The sequence below is a fragment of the Ascaphus truei genome, chromosome 1 (genome assembly GCF_040206685.1).
Source record: "Ascaphus truei isolate aAscTru1 chromosome 1, aAscTru1.hap1, whole genome shotgun sequence".
Taxonomy (NCBI): domain Eukaryota; kingdom Metazoa; phylum Chordata; class Amphibia; order Anura; family Ascaphidae; genus Ascaphus; species Ascaphus truei.
In genome coordinates this window covers 42,933,512-42,957,296 of record NC_134483.1, presented here as the reverse complement: position 1 = coordinate 42,957,296, position 23,785 = coordinate 42,933,512, and the positions used below count along the sequence as shown (strand labels likewise).

The 23,785-nt window shown below is 38.4% G+C and overlaps 1 protein-coding gene across 5 annotated transcripts in view; it reads right to left on the bottom strand.

Annotated features, from left to right (window-relative positions):
- Positions 1 to 11,280: 11,280 nt before the first annotated feature.
- The window catches only part of ST8SIA3 (ST8 alpha-N-acetyl-neuraminide alpha-2,8-sialyltransferase 3), a 32,468-nt gene continuing 19,963 nt past the window's right edge, over positions 11,281 to 23,785 (bottom strand). For all 5 annotated transcript variants that reach the window (XM_075586922.1, XM_075586951.1, XM_075586942.1 and 2 more), the window contains 3 exons: positions 21,428 to 21,550; positions 17,195 to 17,752; positions 11,281 to 13,650 (listed from right to left, as the gene is read on the bottom strand). In XM_075586922.1, coding sequence (XP_075443037.1) covers positions 13,368 to 13,650; positions 17,195 to 17,752; positions 21,428 to 21,550 — 964 coding nt within the window. In that variant the 3' untranslated portion in view covers positions 11,281 to 13,367. The remainder of the gene's footprint in view (positions 13,651 to 17,194; positions 17,753 to 21,427; positions 21,551 to 23,785) is intronic.

Sequence of the window (23,785 nt, the reverse complement as noted above, 5' to 3'; positions counted from 1 at the left end):
GAGGTGGGGTTATATAATCACCGACCTTAGTCCGCGCAGACTGATCCGGAGTGCGCAGTTCGTAGTCGTACGTAGCACGGTCAGGATTGGAGAAGGCAGTATCGTCGTTATTCAAGCAGGAGTTCGGCAACAGGAAGTCAGGAGTTCCCCGCTTCAGCTTAGGAGCGTGAGCATGGGAGTGGCCTCTTTGTGAGGAGCGGCCTCGGCCCATGACGCCGGTCTCAGCAGGAGGAGACAGCAGGCTGGCCGAAGTACACCGCAGGGCAGCGTCGGGAAACCAACGCTTCAGCACAGAAGTCAGGAACGGGCCCCCGCATGGGACTAGCAGGCGGCCTCAGAAAACAACGCTTCAGCAGAGAAGTCAGGAACGGGCCCCCGCATGGAACTAGCAGGCGGCCTCAGGAACTAGGAACTAGGGATAAGAACTAGAGAAGTTAGTACACCAGGATACAAGCCAGAGCGGCTTGTGGCAGAGACTGTAACGTCCAGGGTAGGAATTATGCTCGACACTGTATCAGTGCCAACGCCCAGGGTATAAAGGGCGGAGATCCAATCACAGGAGGAGGGTGTGTGAGCATTCCTCCAATGATAGGACACATAGCAGAAACTGCAATGAGAGACAGCACATGTGCCATTGATTGCCAGAGGAAGTTTGCAACTGCAGATGTCTGCAAGGCTATAGTAAAAGCTAGGAGTGGATTCCTTACACCAAGGCACTGTACTGTAGATGCGGAGTTGCACTGGTTACCAAGAGTTGTGTAAGGTGCTGAATCTGTTTAGATCCAATTATTATTGACAGGAAACAGGTAAATACTAGTGGAAAGAAGAACACTTTTGAGGATTTGGGCATGTATTTTCTAGGGTCAGGTAAAATGTTGGATAGCTCCATAAGCATTATTATTTATTAAAATATACAAACTAGAAAGTAGCCACTTGAGAAGTGGGCCTCAGTTTTACTTGATTTGCCGGACAGCAGAGCTATCAGAATAATCACTTCTTCATGATATTGAGCCAGTAAGTTCTACGTTTGCAAAAAGCTTTTTTGCATTTATATGCTATAATATTAAAATAAACATATGGTTTGTTGCCAAAAACTTGATTTAGATCTCGTTTTCCCCTTCAATTAAAAAAAAAAAATCATTTTATTGGTTTTAAAGGCGAAGACAAGTATATAACTTGGTATGCAATATACAATGGTACAAAGGTAACAACCATCAAGAAGGTACCTTAGTAATATGAAAATAGATCATCAATACTTCGTCAGTAGAAGATATATTCTACAATCAACTTAATTGAAACAAGGAATAGAAAATCTTGGGGGGGTGGGAGTGAGGGAGAAGATGAGGAGGAGAAGGAAGTAAAAAAGGAGGGGGAGAAAATATGAATGTTGCTAAGACTGGATGATAACATATGAAAATATGCACAAGTTTGACTGCACTGGAACTGTTGAACTCCCTTCTTCAGCTATCTATTTCTGCCTCCTTTATATGTGTCCTTTTTGTTTACATACAATACAACAGATTGTTTTGCTTCCTGTTTTTATCTGAAGAGCTCAGTCTGGATTATTATTACAGACTATCAAGGACTCTTAGGAATTATACACACAGGTGCCTCCTACTATTTGATTATTTCCTGGGGCTTCCGTATACCAATTGATATTGTTTTATTAATTTTGGTATTATTTATTTTTAATTGTTTTGTAATACATTGTTTTCATAGATGGATACAAACTCTTCCGTTTTTTTCAATTGGGCAGCCTTATGAGTCCTGTTGTTTCCCCTTTCTTCCGTGTTTAATCTCCACAACTCTGCTTCCCCTCCCAAGGAGCCTGCTATCAGAACCTGAGGATCTTGCTTCCTATGTGCAGATGAGATATACTGTATGCACTGATCCTAACCAGATATGCATGTATCACATTTCTCATGTAACGTCCAAGTAATTTTCTTCACTAGTGTTAAATCCCAAATCTCGATAGGGATGGGGGGCAAGGTTTCTAAGGTTACGGCCCCAGTGTCAGCTGCTGACGCAGTATGGCGTGCGCGGTGGGAACAAAATCCGCCCCTTTATGGTGCCGGGCCCAGTAGTTGCCTGCACGCGCATGGAGAAATCGCGACGCGCAACCCAATTTTGTAAAGACAAGATTTTTGTCTTTTTGTAGTGGCGATGGAGCGCTGGCCACGTCACGGCTGCGGTCCAGCCAATGGGGGTGAGCCAGCCGCGTGATGTCATGGCTGCGCCGCTGCCACATCTCCCCCCCCCCTGTCACGATCTCCTGCAGCTCAACCACAGATCGCGACTTTCACACATGCACGCGCTGCCAGGCCGCCAGGCGCAAAGTGCAGCAGCTGACACTTGGGCTGTAGCCTAACACATTCCAGCCACCATAGATCAAGTAGGCAAGTGTGGGCTCAAGGAGTAGCTCAGTGACAATGTCACTACCTTTGATGCCGGTGAACCCTCATGAACATCCCAGTGTCAGCTCTCCCTGTGTGCTTAGGCAAGTCACTTTATCTCCGTGTGCCTCAAGCACTATCTTAGATTGCAAGCTCAACAGGGCAGGTGCCTGAAGTGGCATATAAGAAAAAATATTATGATATAACTAAACTTATCTGATTAATAAAAATGAGGCCCAGATTCACTAAACTTTGTAAGGTCATTTGACGCAATGTTATTATTGAGGGATCGATGTTTCAGTCCAGCTTTCGACCTTTGTCAAGATACAGAAACCATGTAGAAAGTGCAATGATGGTTGGTTTTTACATTTGATGCTCACTTGCTGTGGAAGTCTGTGCACCTGTGGCAAAACCGTTTGAGGAATTGTGAGTGCCTCTGTACCCTAAATCAAAGGAAGACCAGGGGTTAATGCAAGACCAACGATTTATAAAAACACACACAATTCCAGACTTACAAAGAGAAGAAAGGCAGGGCTGCATGACGTTTGGTAACTGGGTTCCGTCCTGTCACAGTGGTTGAAGCAGGAAAGCCTCTTCATCAGGGGGCTGTTGCATATGTTACTCCAAATCAGACACCAAAATAGGGCAAAAGTGCTCTTTCAGTGTCTGGATGGGAATAACAACAGGTTTAAGCATGACTTAAATAACATACTGTTATTTCTCTGTGCTATTTCCCTCTCCTCTCTTACAAAAACCTTATTCCACTGTCTGTGAGTGATGCAGATTTATACGTCAGTTTTTAAACATAACGTAGCATTATTATGAAATAACATGATGTTAACCCTATGCTAATCAACTCTAGTATGAACCTTAATTTAGTATAAAAATTGTTTTGTGAGGACGTTGTGAATCTCTGAACAATTTATGTAACGTCACGTTATTTGAAGTGGCAATTCCACTTCACTTGAGAAAGGCCAGCAGGCTGAAACGTTGTTTTTCTATGGCACAATAAATTCTTTATGATTGAAAAGCCGCGGTGCCCTTGTCCATCTATTGCATTCTCTCCAACAAAACCCATATCTCAGTGTCTGGAAGGAGCCAACTTTAGTTAAGTTGCACAAGAGCCACCTTTAGGTCATACATAACTAACGTATCGGTAATTCCCTGCGTTACCTATAACGGCGCTCTATGGATAGGCATTGTTAGAGGGAACACCTCTTTTGCATATGATTAGCATTAGAATGTCCATTATATCTAATGCAAGACTTGTTATGGCTGAAAACAGCATTTAACACTGTGTTAGTTAGCTTTGCAATACCTGTTAGCACGTAACGATACTTAACTTAAATCAACACATAGTTAGGTCAATAATGAACCTCTGTAGATCTGGGCCATAGAAGGCAACATGAACAGCATGAAAGATGACATTTTAGTTCTCAAGTTATGGGTTACACTTTCACATCTAAAATTGGTCATATAATAACCATATCATGAAACAAACATTGAACGTGTTAATAAATGTGTTAAATGGCTATTTCCTCTCCCTGCATTTTATTACAACATTACATCATTATGTTTGGCTCCTGACGAAGCACGCAGTGCGAAATGTGTAGAGGTCACGAGGGGCTGCTACGTGAGTCTTCATTCGTGGGGAGGTAGACCGGTAGGAGAGAGGAACGCACAGCTGACGGAGCTCCACGGGTCCGGACCTGGTACATCTGCTCCTGCAGCTACACTTCCGGATCTCCTGGTTACCTACTCGCACCTTTTAACTAGTTGTAAGTTCATTTTACTGTTATATTGTTATTGATGTCATGTCAAGTCCTATCGTGGGACTGTTTTATCATATATAAATATATATTCTGCATCTCAGTGCGCTTTTTCCACTTCTTTTCGTTTGTGCTGCATTGTGAGCTAAATTTGGGGAGCTCACGCTATAGGAGATTGTGGCGTTCTCCAGCGGACAGCAGCAAGAGACTTGCAGTTCATTTCAAACATACGGGACAGCGCGAGTGCGGCTATCCTCATGTATTGCATTTAGAGGACTACATAAACACATAGAAATAATATGTTGCTTATGAAATCAGTATAACAGACATATTACAGTCAAATGCAGGATACTTACATTTGTTAAGATTATATTTGTTACATATAAAAAACAAACACCATACATATGCACAACAAAACTTTTTTTTTATTAAAAACAATGCATTCATTACTGTGTTTTGGCACGATTCAACGTTGCAGGCACATTACATTGACCAATTACTAAACTGAAAGATTCAAAGTGAATCATTGCAGTTTTTTTATTCCCAAAATACTGTAAATACATACAATAAATATGTAGAATACCTCTACAAAATAAGAAATATAGTTCAGACATGACAAAATATTTACATAAGCTTTTTCATTTAAAATCAATAATACTTTCTATGGCCTTTTAAATACTGATTTTGTGTTTTTCTAGATGTGGCATAGAAACGGTCACCTGTCAAAAAATAATATAACTGTGGACCAGCAGTGATCAAATAACATTCACAGAAAAGCTGCTTTATGATATTGTGCTATGCAAATTGTGTAGAGGTTAAGCTCTTCTTTTCCCCTTGTACTTAATTTGGTCTCTCTACATATTTGTGATATCTCAACAGCAAATTCAAATATTCCGCGACTGCTGCATAAATATAACATCCATCAAAAATGTTAGCTGAATGGACCAAGTCATCAAATGAACTATCACAAGCAATACACCATTCAACTTCCATATATTCATTTCATTAACTTTTAACTTTGTGATTAATGCTGTTAATCCGTAGATTATTATACAGATCATGGTGCATTTGCCAATATGCTTAAAGAATGATTGGGACATCCGCACAAAGATGAACACAGTGAGACTGAGAGCAAAACTAAAAATTAATGTATATTTCTAACTTTCTCTGCTTAAATGATAGAATCACCAACACCACAACTGGCTTTTGGCAAGAATGGCCATGGTTAGAGACCATTCTAAGACTTCAGTTCCACTGACTATGCTTTTAGTTTCTGCCAAACTTTTATAGAAAAGCTACGGGAAGATGATCCTGTTTTGGGACAGTCATCCTCCCTTGGGCCTCCCGCTTTCTCTCTCTAACCTCTTCTTTTGACCTTCAACGGTGGACTGCAGCCAGCACCCACAAGGATGGCTACTACCATGATCTGGTTTTCACCAAAAACTTTTCTCTCTCTGACTTCTCCATTTCCCCCCTTCCTCTCTCTGACCATCATCTCATCTCATTTTCTCTCTCTCATTTCTCCCCTTCTCCACCTCCATCTACCCCGTTTCTGCAGAGACCTGCGCTCTATTAACCTACCAGCTTTTGATTCCACTTTACGCTCCTCTCTCTCCTCTCTCAGCCGTGCTCTATACCCTGACAACCTGGTCAGGAAATACAACTTTGCCCTATCCTCCTCTCTTGATCTATATGCACCGCTTTCTCTCTGCCGTTCTCACCCTTCGAACCCCAGACCCTGGCTAAATTGCCACACGCGCATGCTGCATCCTGCACTCATTCCTCTGAACGCCTTTGGAGGAAATCTCACATTCAAAAAGACTTCCTTCACTACAAGTTTATGCTATCCTGTTTCAACTCTGCCCTGTTTCAGGCTAAACAAACCTACTTTTCTTCACTAATCAACATACACAAGTCTAACCCACGCCGACTCTTCTCTCTGACTCCCTACTCAGACCACTCTCGGCTGCCTGTTCTTCTCCCTTCATCTCACATTAGGACTTTGCCGACTATTTCAAGGAAAAGGTGTAATCCATATGTCAGTACATCCCCTCTGTATTCTCCTCCCATCCTACACCTCTTCCTAACTTTCCTCCTGCCATACTGGGCTCTTTCTCCGCTGTCACAGAGGAGGATGTGTCGTTGTTGATCTCCTCTTCTCCCTCTACCACTTGCCCTCTTGACCCCTTTCCCTCCCATCTCCTAAAACCTCTTGCTCCTACTATAATCCCTACACTCACACACATTTTTAACTCCTCCCTCTACTCTGGTACCTTTCCCTACTCCTCCAAACATGCAACAGTCATACTATTACTCAAAAACTACAAGCTTGACCCTACCTGTCTTTCTAACTATAAGCCTGACTCCCTCCTGCCTTTTGCATCTAAACTCCTTGAACGTCTTGTATTCTCTCGCTTGCTCCCTTTTCTCAACACCTATTCTCTCCTAGACCCTCTACAATCTGGCTTCCGCACTGTTCACTCTACTGAAACAGCCCTCACAAAAATAACTAATGACCTCCATGCTGCCAGAGACAGAAGTCATTACACTCTGCTCATATTACTTGACCTCTCTGCAGCATTCGATACCGTGGACCACCCTCTTCTCCTTCACATTCTCCATACCCTTGATATTCGTAACAAAGCTCTATCCTGGATCTCCTCTTACTTCTCCAATCGTACTTTCAGTATCTCTTTGCTAAAACTTCCTCCCCCTCTATTGATCTTTCTGTGGAGGTACCCCAGGGCTCTGTCCTGGGACCTCTCCTCTTTTCTCTTTACACACACTCTCTATGTGACCTAATCACATCTCTTGGGTTCAAATATTACCTATATGCTGACGACATACAAACTTATTTTTCAACCCAACCTTACACCTGCTGCACAGACCAGTTTCTGAATGTCTCTCACCCTGGATGGCCCTCCGCCGACTTAAACGTAACATGGCAAAAACAGAGCTCCTCATATTTCATCCAAAACCTGGCCCTACTACCTCCTTCCCCATTACTGTTGGAAGTTTTGTCATATACCCAGTAGCGTATGCATGCTGTCTAGGGGTCACATTCCACTCCTCTCACATTCTCTTCTCACATTCAAAAGGTATCTAAAATCTGATGCATTTTCCTCCGCAATATCACAAAGATACACCCTTTCCTCTGTTGCTCGACTGCTAAAACTCTGACTCAGGCCCTCATTCTCTCTCGTCTCGATTACTGTAACCTCCTGCTGTCCGGCCTTCCCGCCTATCACCTGTCTCCCCTACAATCTATCCTAAATGCTGCAGCCAGAATTGCTCTACTCTTTCCTAAATCTATCTCAGCATCTCCCCTGCTGAAATCCCTCTCCTGGCTTCCTATCAAATCCCGCATCACACACTCAATTCTCCTCACTTTTAAAGCTTTACACTCTTCTGCCCCTCCTTACATCTCAGCCCTAATTTCTCGCTATGCACCATCCTGACTCTTGCGTTCTGCTCAAGGATGTCTTCTCTCTACCCCCTTTGTATCTAAAGCCCTCTCCCGCCTTAAACCTTTCTCACTTACTGCCCCACATCTCTGGAATGCCCTTCCCTTCAATATCAGACCAGCACCCTCACTATCCACCTTTAAGACCCATCTTAAAAGACGCCTGCTTAACGAAGCATACAAGTAGCTCCGTGGCTGATACTATACACCTCATACATAAATCTTGGCCCCTTGCAGACGCACTTACCAGAACGCCCTCCTACTGTCTCTGTACGTTCTTCTTACCTACCAACCAGATTGTAAGCTCTTCTGAGCAGGGACTTCTTTTCCTAAATGTTACTTTTATGTCTGCAGCACTTATTCCCATGATCTGTTATTTGTATTATTTACTATTTATATGATTGTCATGTGTATTACTGCTGTGAAGCGCTATGTACATTAATGGCGCTATATAAATAAAGCCATACATACATACATTTAGGAACCACACCAATTCAGCATGGCAAATCTGACAAGAAAGACATTAAGCTGGTATTTCTTTGTGTAGAAGGTATTTAAAGGGGTTTGTTACCTTTAGTGATATTTAGTATTATACAGTAGTACTGTGTGCCATAGAGTAGCCTCATTAAAGGATTTTTGTCTACCCATGATTATGAATCACTGATATACAGAGATTGTAATTGTACCTGCTAATGCTTTTGGCAGGAAATCCAAAACACAGTATTTCAGATCAGCTCAATTCAAACAAACAGACCTGTAATGAGTGCCAAGAGTCATGGAGGAAATCACATTATCCGTGATCTTCTAATGCGTTAACAGGTACAATAATTGGTGCTACATTTGAAGTACTCTTTATGGGCATGAAAATTATCAAAACAAAGGGTTTTCTCGCCTGACCAATATGAGTAAAAAAATAAAAGCATTTCAATTCCATGTTAAGCAAATTATAGCACTTTTATCCAAAATCATTACCAAAATGCAGCATTTTCTAATTGCAGTAAATAGATAAGTGACATTAGGTACATATATTTAGCTTCTTCTACTGCATGGCCATAGCTAAAACAACAAAAACGGTTTATGAAAATATATAAAATTATAATAGAATCAACAACATTTTTGAGGGAGGTTAAAAAAATCATTCTGACAAATTTACAGTAATATCATTTAACAGGGTAAGTTCCAAAAGGAACCTGAAAATATTCTATACATAGCCCTCTCTGTGGAAACAGGTAAGTGGACTGATAGTCTGTGAGATAACAAATGTCTCCAAAAGGGGGTCAATTGACCAGAGGCTGACCATATGACATATAAAATATATGTCCACAAAGGACTAAAATTCAAAACAATAAAATTTTAATAATAATATCCATAATAACAAGTGAACATATAATACAAAGTGCAACTAAAATCCTCATAGGAGGAGAACGCCTAGGTGTGTATGTATGATAGAAAATCACCTGTACCTTTATACCATACAGTTCTGGTGTGAATAAACATCCATGTGCGGTTTATATAATTGATGAGAGGTACAGGAAATAGCATATATATATAAAACACACCAACAATAATCAGTAGTTACAGCAGCACACAGATACAACAAATGACTGATAATCCTATGTAGCATAGGGAAAAACCCACAAAAGCCAAGCAAAACCTTCTATGTACTGTAAACAAATATCTCAATTTGGAGCAAAGTGGTAATGGATATAATTTTCCACAGTAGAGATACATATGCTAGGTCAGTAGTAATAGGTCAAAGCAGCATGTGTGTTTAACCAAGGAGAATATCTCTCACATATCCTGCCTTGGTACTACCCGTAAAAAACCATGGGGACACTGCCACAACTGACCAGTATCCAAGTATCTATAGTAATGGCTACTAAATGGAGTCTAATATATAGGTATTAGGAACAATGAACAAACAACCATACAGTAGTCCTTATAGATAAATGGTAGGATACATAAACCTATGCATTATGTACATAGTGGCTACCTGGATCAGCTAGGACTCAGATCATTCCATAATTAGCAATATAGGAACAGAGGGAAATAGCTTAATGCTAAATGGTATCTAAAGTATATTCATGGAGCGTGTAGTGTGTGAGCCATGTAATAACGGCTCTAATAGCCAAACACCGAGATACAAGCCATGTAGCTATTCTGCTGCTGCTGCACCACGATGGCGTCGCCTCGCTAGAAGATGTCACCATCATGACGTGATCAATCCCCGTTGCGTGTTTCGCGGGACACGGCACACTTCATCAGGGGGATGGAGTGGAGTTTGGCTATTAGATCCATTTTTACATGGCTCACACACTACACGCTCCATGTATATACTTTAGATACCATTTAGCATTAGGCTATTTCCCTCTATGCCTATATTGCTAATTATGGAATGATCTGAGTCCTAGCTGATCCAGGCAGCCACTATGTACATAATGCATAGATTTATGTATCCTACCATTTATCTATAAGGACTACTGTATAGTTGTTTGTTCATTGTTCCTAATACCTATATATTAGACTCCACTTAGTAGCCATTACTATACATACTTGGATACTGGTCAGTTGTGGCAGTGTCCCCATGTTTTTTTACGGGGAGTACCCAGGCAGGATATGTGAGACATATTCTCCTTGGTTAAACATACATGCCACTTTGACCTATTACTACTGACCTAGCATATGTATCTCTACTGTGGATAATTATATCCATTACCACTTTGCTCCAAATTGAGATATTTGTTTACATAGAAGGTTTTGCTTGGCCTTTGTGGGTTTTCCCTATGATACACAGGATTATTAGTTGTTTGTGCTATCTGTGTGCTGCTGTACTGTACCTACTGATCATTGTTGGTGTGTTTTATATATATGCTATTTCCTGTACCTCTCATCAATTATATATACCGCACATGGTTGTTTATTCACACCAGAACTGTATGGTATAGAGGTACAGGTGATTTTTTACCTTACTGAACATACACACCTAGGCGTTCTCCAACGATGAGGATTTTTGTTGCACTTTGTATTATATGTTCACTTGTTATTATGGATATTATTATTAAAATGTTATTGTTTTGAATTTTAGTCCTATGTGGACATATATTATATATGTATGAGGTTTTGCAAAATCCGTCCTGAGTTTTCTGAGTCCGGACCGGGATTTTGCTCTAGCTCGCCCTCTGTTGCAGGATCCTCCATTTTTGCTCCTGGCAGCTTCCTTTAAAAGCCCTGTAAGCAGGGAGTTGCCAAGCAAAGTTTCAGTTCATGCTGAATACATGCGACGTACTTACCTTTTGTCTTCCTCGTACCAGACCCAGCTACATACCACGACCACCCCTGTCTTCCGCCTGCCTCGACCTCTGCATTCTCACCGACTATGCAACTCTGCTGCAAGCCCTGACCTTCGGCTTACGACACACTACTCTATCAGGACTCTGTCCCTCGGCTCAGGTCGGTTCTTTCATATTCCTACCTCAGCCCTGTGGGTACGTTTCTTGCTTGAGACGAGCATCGTTACAATATTTCATGTATGGTCAGCCTCTGGTCAATTGACCCCCCTTGTGGAGACATTTGTTAACTCACGGACTATCAGTCCACTTACCTTTTTCCACAGAGTGCTATATATAGGATCTTTTCAGGTTCCTTTTGGAACCCACCCTGTTAAACGATATCATAGTTTCCCCTATTGCACCCAGTTATATATAGTAATACCTTTTTCAAGTATTAGGCTTAGCGGTCGGGTCACCGCAATTGTTCAAATTTACAGTAAACTTGATTTTATGGCCTCACTTCAAATATAGAGCTTGTTATATTGTTCATAATGTTTTACTCAACCTTCTAAAAATTCAGGCATAGTGTTGCTAATATGGACGCTGTCAAATTATTCTGGGAAGAATTTCTCAAAGATGAACTGGAGTTTTGCACCAGTGTATATGTTAACTATCTATCTTACAGAAAATAGGTCCTTGAAAGCTTTGTTGATCAATCAAAGCACATTGTTTGGTTTTAATCAATCATTATATTACTGATGGATGTTTTTGGAACTTTAATAATACGTTATTCTTACAACGCTCTGCTGATCAATGCAGTCCTGTACATAAGGGGATAAAACAGGAAAACTGAGCCCTTGCACCGTAGAGCTTAATTACAATCATACTTTGTTGTCTGAGGCATAGGGATAGCTGCTCACACTCTCAAGCACTACCTGTAGAACACATGCTAAGTCCTGAGAAGTGAAAGGGCTTTGTGCATGTGGTACATATAACTTGTCAACTAAATCCAAGTTTATGCCCAAGGTCATATGGAGGTGGCACTGGGACCAGGGGCCCTGTAAAGAAACCAGTTTACAGTCTAATGTCTTAGCCTGTAGATCACTCATTCTCTCCACTTATTCATATTCTAGTGCTTTTGGCAAGTTGCTAATGCCTGACAAATCCTAGCTTGTTCTAGTACTGTATGTGTCCATTTATAACATTGAGGGTTCTTTTCCCCAGTGCAAAGCTACACAGTAAATGCATTCCCGCCTACAATATAACTATTTTACACTCTTCATTTTGCATGTACCTCCTAACACTGTCAGGGCGTTATGGCCAAAGCTGCTTCACCAGACTTGTATTTCTTACTGTGCATCTATCTCACAGCCTATCAGTCTCATTTCCCTGTGCTTTAACGATTCAAAATATTTAAGCACCCTAAAAATGTTTTACCAATAATTTTCGACTAGAACTGGTCAGTTACACTGCTGGTCTTATTCTCCACAAAATGCACAATTCAGTTGTGTTAAAATATGTTATACCTTTAATATATTTAACATCTGCATTTGTTAGTATCAAATCTAATGCCCTTTTCTCATTTGATAGATAAAGTACATTAAATCGCTGCTACCAAATAAGAATAAAGCATGTTTACTTTTACCGTAGCTTAACAAATGAACGTGAATTAAAGGATTTGGTTAGCTGTGGAATACAAATACAACTGTCCATCTACTGCAGTGGTTTCTCAACTCCAGTCCTCAAACCCTCCTCCCCCCCACCCACCCCCCAACAGGTCAGGTTTTCCGGACATCCCAGCTTCAGCACAGTTGGTTCAATCAGAGGCGCAGTCAGTCAAAGACTGAGCCACCTTTACTGAAGCAGGGATATCCTGAAAACCTGACCGGTTGAGGGGAGGGCTTGAGGACTGGAGTTAAGCACCACTGATGTTCCGTCTGCAGCATGGAAACAGCTTTGGGTACTGCTAAATAAACAGAAAATACTGAACTGTGCAAATCAGATCTATTCAATGCTTAATGTACATATTAGAGCTTGCATAAAATGGTAGGTTGATTCCCCCCCCCCACAAAATGATTGCTAATAAAATTACTAAACAGAATAACTTTAAATGTGCTTCAGCAATAGGTAGGATTCCCTTTGACCATGACGGTGGAACATCACCATATAAATGTTCAAATACTGTATTCCTGAATGGTAATAAAAAGACTTTAAAATACATATGTAGCAGCAGGTTTATGAATGGAAAACAAAGCTATATTATAAATACTTTCAATTGTTACCATTCTCAATTCTGTGAAAGTTTATAATTATGCTGTTGCTAAATACAAAAAAAATCAATTCACCAAACAATACCAGGGACAGATAAAATAAGCTACATTCTATAGCATGAAGTACATAGTGTTCATTTTTGATGAATACTCAACTACATTTTGGGCACTTCAATAACAATTGGCACTTCACGTTTTTGTTCTTAGGCACAATGTGACAAAGTCAACTTGGTTAGTCCTTCTCTGTGCATTTTGTACAACAGTTTAAACTCAGCAGGAAGCTGGTGGGACTCCTGCCACTTTGTAGTGAATTTTGTCCCTTTTTTATCATAATAATGGTACGGAAGGTCCTTCCCTGTGTTGGGATCCCATCCAAATGGCCAAAATCCGTACAAGTGAATTTCTTCACAGATTGAAGAAGCGAGAGTGTACATTAGGATACCTGTGCTAAGCCGTTTTGGTGACAGGTGCTTGTTTTTCCAATACCTAGAAATAAACAATAAAAAATAAGATAACGACTGTGATGTTAAATCAATACATGCCTGTAATGAATTATTTATCAAAATACAAGTTTGGAACCTGTTTAAACACCTAGGATGTCAGATATGGAGCATGCAGGCAATCTGTGTCAAATGTGGGTTGATACATTAGTTGTTACAACAAATAATTTTTTGGGGAAAGCATTTGAGATTGTACATTCAAATGGGTGAAACATCTGCGCAAGTTCCTGAATGTTGCAAATCTGGCTAAAAGTCCCCCAAAGTGAATTTCCCCATGCTATGTTTTACCAAATTTGGTGACTTCTGTCTCCGTTTTTGAGTGTTTTGTTACACCCTCCTTAGGCATACAGGCATTTACCACATGTATTACTACTGTGAAGCGCTATGTACAGTACATTAATGGCGCTATATAAATAAAGACATACAATACAATATAATACAGTATAAATCAAAACAAGAAAAAACGCAAATCCTGCTTTTCGTTTCTTGAAGCCCTTTTCAATTTTACATGAGTTTCTTAAAAACATTAAACTGAACCGTAGCAATGTGAAGTCAGATCATTTTGCACGTTTCTGCTCACAGTTTTTTCTATGGTCCATCAAACTAACTTTTATTAGACATGTCAAACAACAATTCCACCAAATTTCAGCTAGTTTGTTTAAAAGATGGTGTTCAAAGACAAAAAGAGACACATACATTGATACTATATTATAATAGAAGTGTCTGATTCTACTGCTCCATATTAACACTCTCCAAACCACAGGCTGAAGAAATTGGAATATAACAGATACATTTATTAAATTGAAAACGGTTTATTAATTCTGCAAATTGATTTGCTTGCACAACTACTGTTAATTTCACTGGGGGCAAGTGGGAAGAAAGCTGCTTGTACAGTTTTAATAAGAGTGGCCTAAAAAATACACATTTAATGGCAAAAAGAAGCTTGCTTCATAACACATAGCCTCACCCGTCCTGACCAACACTTTACTATTTTAAGCTGAAGGTGCTTGTAGCATGTTGTTGTCCTATTATTCCCTTTGGTGGGTGGATTTTGCACTACATGGAGTCCGTATAGTTGGGTTCCTTGTGGTTAAGGCAAAGTGAAGACTCCCAAGGTGAAACTCACTGCCTGTCACTTTATCTACCTGTGTCTCGACTTCATTAAATCAGCTTCATTATAACCTATTATAAAATAAAGCAATATTTTTTCCAAAAATCACGAAATGAATAACTTTGATACAGTATGGGAAGTAATATTACTACTAGGTCTTGCTAGATCGAAAGGCAAAATCTGTTCAAGAGTTGCTTTCCCCCCCTATTTTTTTGCATGTCATATCTTATATTCCTTGGTTTCCTATTATTGCCATATCATGAGTTTCATTCTTTTTCTCATTGTGTCATTAGCTCTGCTGATTTTATCTTTCCTAACCATTATCATTCATAGTTTGGCATTCTCCAGTAACAGTTACTGAGGCCATGCCAAACCAGACTTAATAAAGTCCGAAAAATGAAATTAAACTTGCTATGTGAGAGCACTATAAAAAAAATAATAGATGAATTGTTGTAATAAAAACCAGCAAATTAAATTAGATGGGTTACATATCTTGATGAAATGCCAAATCATATTTAATCATTGGAGCTACAATTTGACAATGGGTATCTTGAACCAGTGAAATAAATTGTGATTATTAATGTGTCACATAGAGTTTTGTCAGTGTGATCTGGAAACCGGGACAGCAAAAACTGCAGATTCCAACAATTACTGGTGTGCTTAGAAATACAGTGGACATGACATATTCACTTTTTAACTTTGAAAACCCCTTCACAAAAACTGGCTAGGATTTAAGTGTTATTTGTCATGCAACCTATGGATGAAAATACAAAGCCTGTGGGACTAATCTTATACTATAGGACTAATCATCAGTACACACTGGTCTTTGACTCGGATCAGGGACACTGTATTCTGTAACATTTTCTGTTTTGTCATGCTATTCTCTACAGAAACAGCTAGACTAGCTACACTGTTTTGATGTAATCTAGGGAAGCTGTCGAGTATGTTCTCATTTAGAGATTTTTTGCAAACCCCTCCTCCCCTTCAACATCTCTAACTTTTATCTTTTGTCATACTTGAAATAAAATAAATTAAAAAAACGGTTTTGGGTGAGTGTAATTCTGTGTCTGTGTATTACAATTTGTCTTTATATACAGCATAAGAGCAGTCTTCAAGGATTGTTGCATCTGATGTGTTTTGAAATAAGTCAGACATACCTATTCATTTTTATAAAGACATATGGATAATCATTTGCATGAACTTTGGTACGCACAAAGCTACTCGTCCCCAAAAAATGAGGTAGTCACACAGTAACACTGACATACATACTTACTCACCTGCACACTGCGACACACAGTAACACAGACATACATACTCACCTGCACACTGCGACACACAGTAACACAGACATACATACTCACCTGCACACTGCGACACACAGTTACACAGACATACATACTTACTCACCTGCACACTGCGACACACAGTTACACAGACATACATACTCACCTGCACACTGCGACACACAGTTACACAGACATACATACTTACTCACCTGCACACTGCGACACACAGTTACACAGACATACATACTTACTCACCTGCACACTGCGACACACAGTTACACAGACATACATACTTACTCACCTGCACACTGCGACACACAGTTACTCACACTAAACCACTTTTTATGTGGTAGATTACTATTTAAGAATGCGTTAGCACCACTGATTGTTTTAATTTCTTTTTCATAATTGCCTTTTCACGAATACCCTAGGATAATGTTAAATATTTTTAACACACACTGAACTATACACAGTAACACACAGATCTATGCACCTGGAAATCCACATATACAGTACGTCAGCTATTTTTTCTGCCACAAGACTAATCTTTTTGTATACAGCAATTTAAATATGATTGTGTATAAATAACCTCTTAAACTATGTGTTAATGATGTATATCTGTTTAGTTATGTGAAAAGTATTGTACACATATAATAACATGTATGTGCCAAGCACTTTACACCTACTGTATATAACCATACTGAAAATGCTTTAAAATACTGTATGAGAAAACTAACAACAATTACATAAAAAAGGTGTTGTGTGTGTAACATTTGCATATCAAGTGTCTAGAAATGCAGATTTACAAGGGGCAGAACTATATGCAGAAGTGAATCCAGAACGCTGTGTTCACAAGCTTTTATCTTGATTGTGAATTAACAGCAACCTTGACATTATTAACTAATGTTATTCTAAATTTCATATTGAAATTCAACAATATACATGATATACAAGATAAATGATTCCTGCGATTACATTAGACATTTTAATTTCATTTTCAGAAAGTTCGTATTTACTTACATCTTTGCAAAGTATAAACACATGTAATAACGCAATTTGATTGCTCAATGGCACATGATCTTATAAAATAACGTGGAATATATATTTTTTCAATCGGAAATAAAAGCGCTCACCTGTTGACATGTTGCATGATATTTCCAGGCCAAGCCAACTGGACTTTCAACTGCTCTTTGTGTTCAACAAAAAAGTCAACCAGTGTCCTTGTCACTGTTGCAGAAGTGTGGAAGAAAAAAGCTGGGATCCATAAGATGGCCCCATCCAGCTTTTTCAAATTCAGGAAAAAGTTGTTTCGATCCTGTATGGTCAAAAGATTGTTGTAATACTTTTCAAGAATACTTGGGTTAAAAGTTGTAAGGTTGGTTTTCTTGCCAACATCTTTTTGGAAAGCTTCAGTTGGAGCAAAGTTGCAACGGAAAACAAAGTCGGACTTATCTATTTCAGGTCCACATTGGCTTTCTGTGAGAATCCCACTGTTGCCTATCACTGCACAAATGTTATAATGCTTATTTTGTATGGGTGAGGTGTCTGGGAGCAGTGATCTGAAGTTATTGCTGATAGAAAAAACATACTTATGGCTGGAGTAATCATAGTGCATCAGCTGTCCAGTCCGTACACTATTCTTGGTCAAAGAAAAATTTCTGATTACATCAACGTTCTGAAGAATCTCTCGCCTAAAAAAAACCAGATAATATAATTAATCTCAGATCTCTTAAAATATACTATCCTGCTATGTTGACGATGCTTTTGATTTACTTCAATATATGTTTTGTAGTGAATGATAGACATTTTAAATGCATAAATCAAACAAAAGTGGTTATTGTATAAATATATAATATATATATATATATATATATATATATATATATATATATATATATATATATATATATATACAGTCATGTGAAAAAGAAAGTACACCCTCTTTGAATTCCATGGTTTTACATATCAGGACATAATAACAATAATCTGTTCCTTAACAGGTCTAAAAATGAGGTAAATACAGCCTCAGATGAACAACAACACATGACATATTACACCGTGTCATGATTTATTTAACAAAAATAAAGCCAAAATGGAGAAGCTATGTGTGAAAAACTAAGTACATCCTTACTGCTTCCATAGGAATTAAGATGCTAAGTAGCAGACAGGTGCTGCTAATCAAATGCCCTTGATTAATTGATCATCAGCAAGTGTGACCACCTCTATAAAAGCCAACGTTTTAGCAGTTTGCTGATCTGGAGCATTCAGGTGTGTGTTAACACAATGCCAAGGAGGAAAGACATCAGCAATGATCTTAGAGAAGCAATTGTTGCTGCCCATCAATCTGGGAAGGGTTATAAGGCCATTTCCAAACAATTTAAAGTCCATCATTCTACAGTGAAAAAGATTATTCAAAAGAGGAAAACATTCAAGACAGTTGCCAAACTTCCCAGGAGTGGACATCCCAGCAAATTCACCCCAAGGTCAGATCGTGCAATGCTCAGAGAAATTGCAAAATACCCAAGAGTTACAACTCAGACTCTACAGGTCCTAGTTAGCATGTTAAATGCTAAAGTTCATAACAGTACAATTAGAAAAAGACTGAACAAGTATGGTTTGTTTGGAAGGTTTGCCAGGAGAAAGCCTCTTCTCTCTAAAAAGAACATGGCAGCATGGCTTAGGTTTGCAAAGTTGCATCTGAACAAACCACAGGACTTCTGGAACAATATCCTTTAGACAGACGAGACCAAAGTGGAGATGTTTTTCCATAATGCACAGCGCCACATTTGGCGAAAATCAAACATAGCATATCAGCACAAACACCTCATACCAACTGTCAAGCACGATGGTGGAGGGGTGATGATTTGGGCTTGCTTTTGCAGCCACAGGACCTGGGAACCTTGCAGTCATTGAGTCAACCATGAACTCCTCTGTATACCAAAGTATTCTAGAGTCAGATGTGAAGCCATCTGTCTGACAGCTAAAGTTTGGCCGAAATTGGGTCATGCAACAGGACAATGATCCCAAGCATACCAGCAAATCTACAACAGAATGGCTGAAAAAGAAAAGAATCAAGGTGTTGCAATGGCCCAGTCAAAGTCCAGACCTCAACCCGATTGAAATGCTGTGGCTGGACCTTAAGAGAGCTGTGCATAAACAAATGCCCACAAACCTCAATGAACTGAAGCAACGTTGTAAAGAAGAGTGGGCCAAAATTCCTCCACAACGATGTGAGAGACTAATAAAGTCATACAGAAAACGATTACTTCAAGTTATTGCTGCTAAAGGTGGTTCTACAAGCTATTGAATCATAAGGTGTACTTAGTTTTTCACACATAGCTTCTCCATTTTGGCTTTATTTTTGTTAAATAAATCATGACACGTGTAATATGTCATGTGTTGTTGTTTATCTGAGGTTGTATTTACCTAATTTTAAGACCTGCTAAGGAACAGATGATTGTTATTATGTCCTGATATGTAAAACAATGGAATTCAAAGAGGGTGTACTTTCCTTTTCACATGACTGTATATATATATACACACTGATATGGAATTGTCTTCATGACTTTTTAAAAGAACTTGATATAGTTCTATGAATGTTTTATTCTGATTCTTTCTTTTGAATCACTTAATTAAATTTGTCTGTACCTTGGAGCATGCACTTCTTTTTCCATTTTCTACATTCTAAGCACATTGGAAAGGTATTTTCTAACTGTAGCAGCTCAGCCTCCTTTTTGTATTCCCTACAAGTTGATATAACTAATTTGGTATTGACTTATTGCACACTATTTTTTATCACTAACTACAGTATACACTGCCTTTTTATGCTTGTTTGCACCAGTTGCACTATAAATGGTCAAATTAGTTTGACTGTTTTTTTATATTCACTTCTTGACATAATGTATTATGACACTTTTTTTTATTAAGGCTAGTGACACTAAATAGTTCATTTCAGTCCAGCACTGTAGTGCTGATTTGTTCTTTAACATATATATATATTTTGAATGATTATTTTTCTTTTTTTAAGGGAGCTTTATGCTGCAAAAAACAACAAAAAATAACAACGTGGAAAAGGTTTAAGTTTTTTTTTAAAGTAAATCATGGGAAAAGATTGCTTGTTATAAATGTTTACTATACAGTGCATTTGCATGCTATCATTACTTTAGTTATACACATTGTATTAGAAATGTAATCAAAATATTAAGTGACTGGACTTCAGTAGAACCAAGACAAAATGTAGTCATTATTTATGCATAATTAAAAGCAAGAAACAAAAGCATAACAAACTGGTAGAGATATCTAAGCACTCATAATAAATAATCAGCACTTACAGTAAGAACAAATGTACTTAGCAGTGTTAGGCCACAGTGAAGTCCCATTCATTTAAATGGTAAATGGTAAGGCTTATCACTATTCAGTAAGTCCAGACCTCAGTGCTTTCAGATCATTCTCATAAGCCACAAACTCTTTATTTCTGATAAAAGCTTACCAAATAGAGATTTCCTCAATGAACTAAGATAATTCAAATGTAAGAATTCTCTTATAACGTCAAATTCAATAAAAATGTAACACTCATCCAAAATACGGACTTCATGATTCTAAAATCACATCTTTCTTCATTCAAGTAAAAAAAAAGAATCAGTGACACAATATTTTATTGAGTTTGTATCATCAGTCCAGATATTTGGCAGATACCGCGAAATGCGTAAGGGGTCGTGTGGGATGCTGCACCACCCTCTAACCTGCTGGCCACCCACTGCCTGCCATGTGATTGTGTCCGTAAGTTGGATGTGACAAATAGGTGGACTGATTCTACAATGCCAATGAATTATTCTATATTTCTAATACTTTTTTTACTTGAATGAATAAATATGGGATTTTAGAATCATGAAGTCCATTTTATGGATGAGTGTTTAGTCATCATTGGACTTGACTGAATTAAGGAAATTGAACAGGAATTGGCTGTTCTCCTGGAGGACAAGTAAAAAAAAGAGGCAGAAGATACTTGATGTTAAAGGCTAGTGTGTGCCTTTGTTATTGGTATTCCCTTTAGCAAGATTAAAAATGCTGGTCAACATTTTACAAAAATAAGTGCTTTAAAAGGTAGAGGTTTTGACTCTTTGAAACACTAGCATTAATATTTATCACACTTCTCTACAGTGTAGCATTCTGTTGAAAGAGAAATGGTTGGACAAATTACAATTCCTTTTAAGAATCTAGAACAATGCTTTACAAGATAAATGACGTAAGTCTTCAGTAACCAAAAATAGCCTAGTTCCAAGAAAATCGTAATATAGAATATAATGTCATTTGTTCCATATCAGAAGAGTACAAACTAAATAAAACATACTCCCCGTGAAACTCACCTCTGTCGTGAAAATGCTGTCCTATTGAATATCCACTTGGTAGGTTTTTCTTGCAACTCCTGTGTCAGAGAATTTGTTATTGGGACAAATGAGGGGTCCAAAAACTTCATTGCAAACTGTGACCTGGGAATAAATAATGATTATATATATAAATATAAATATATATATATATATATATATATATATAAAGAGAGAGAGAGAGAGAGAGAGGGATATTGATCGATGGCAATTGATTTATAGCAACAGCCATGTTAAATATGACCCACAGAAAATGCATATGAATTTTTTTCTCAAAATACTTTAGCACAGGCCTTGCACAGGCCCTTAGATTCTTTACCCCTGTAATTTCACTTATGTTGCTCAGCAGCTACCTTTAAATTTTCATACTAATATTTAGTAAGGTCACACACACACACACACACACACACACACACACACACACACACACACACACACACACACACACACACACACACACACACACACACACACACACACACACACACACACACACACACACACATATATTAGAAAACAGGCACCCCATCTACGAAAGAGTGTTGTTTATTGTCTCAATGTTTCGTCACACAGTAGAGCCTTTCTCAAGAGCTCTTGAGAAAGGCTCCCGTGTAAGCCTAAATGTTGAGACAATAAAGAGCATCTTTTTTATATTAGAGTGCCTGTCCTGTTTTCTACTATTTATTGTGTTCCAGATGACATTTTGGTGGATAGTATGCACCCAGCATGAGCTCCACAAACTACAAAGTGAGTGTCCAGTCTTTGGACTGTGTGTGTGTATATATATATATATATATATATATATATATATATATATATACACATTAGTACAGGTGTTATAAATACATGCTGTATGCAAGTATATTCAGCTTAAAGACATAACAAAATATATTATATTACAATACTTTTGTGGCTTTCCTGCTCTAAAATGTATTCTAATCCGGGCCCTTCGAAAGAATAATTGAAAAACTCTGCTTTAGTCCCTTTGCTCAAAAGCGAAGCAATTCCTCTTCTACATTAAACATTAAGGAGTCATGTTGGTGCGATTGTTCCCATTTCTATCAAATTTAAGAAACTCGATAATCAAGTTTGTTTGTTTTATATCGATGCAAAATGATAAACATCCCTTACATAAAAGAGTGGAAAGTGTGGGATGCTTTTTATGTGCACTAGAATGCTAAATCAATGAAGTAAGCAGGTGTACAGTGGTTTAGTACACTGATGCTAAAAGACGTTTGCACTATATGACAATATATTTACTTGTACTCCTTGATAAAAAAAGACCAGACTATTTTAATATGAAAAATATGTTTATCACATGGAAAGCTAGAAGTGTGGCCTGAATATATTAAAAGCATATTTTTCTGTGCATTAAGCAAAAATAAAAGAACAGTGAAAGATTTTATCAGGCAACATATTGACTTAGTGATGTTATTGCTGACCCAAAATGAATGTTGTCTGTATTTCTCTGCTTACATATAGTTTCATCCACTATTCACACATTTTATGTTGTGCTTCTACATTAAGTTTGCTATTTGACTTTATAAATATTATGTATTTCTTCAATGTATGTCACCCAACATACATACAGTATCTATCTAAAAAAAAAAAGTAGGTAAATATAGCATTTAGTGTTATCCTCAAGTTTCTGACCTGGCACAGATCATTTCTGAACTTTCTAGTATTACCTTCAAATGTGCTTAATGACTTTTAAATGTGTCAATTGACGTTTGTTAATTAGTTGCCATGACAGCTATCATTGGTTTTCCATCCTGATGGCTTTTGTTGCAAACAGGTCATATGGAGATGTTCCCCATTCAGATGTTCATCTGTTACTGGTTTTTGTATGGTTCAAAATGTTAATAATAATAATAATAATAATAATAATAGCATGTTCTTGTATAGCGCTGCTAATTATACGCAGCGCTTTACAGAGACATTTTGCAGGCACAGGTCCCTGCCCCGTAGAGCTTACAATCTATGGTTTTGGTGCCTGAGGCACAAGGCGATAAAGTGACTTGCCCAAGGTCACAAGGAGCCGACACCGGGAATTGAACCAAGCTCCCCTGCTTCAAATTCTCAGTGCCAGTCAGTGTCTTTACTCACTGAGCCACTCCCTCTCCTTGTCGTTAAACCCGAGATACGGGATACACATCCTAATCCTATATGTTCTTATCTTGATGTGATGTTTTATGGATTGATATTATACATCTTTTCATAATTTTCCAGATTCTGTTCTGCAATATATTTAAAGGAGCAATCCAAGCAATATTCTACATGTTTAAAAAAAAAAAAAACATCAGTTCTGTAGTATTAGATAATACTTACTACCCTTTTTTT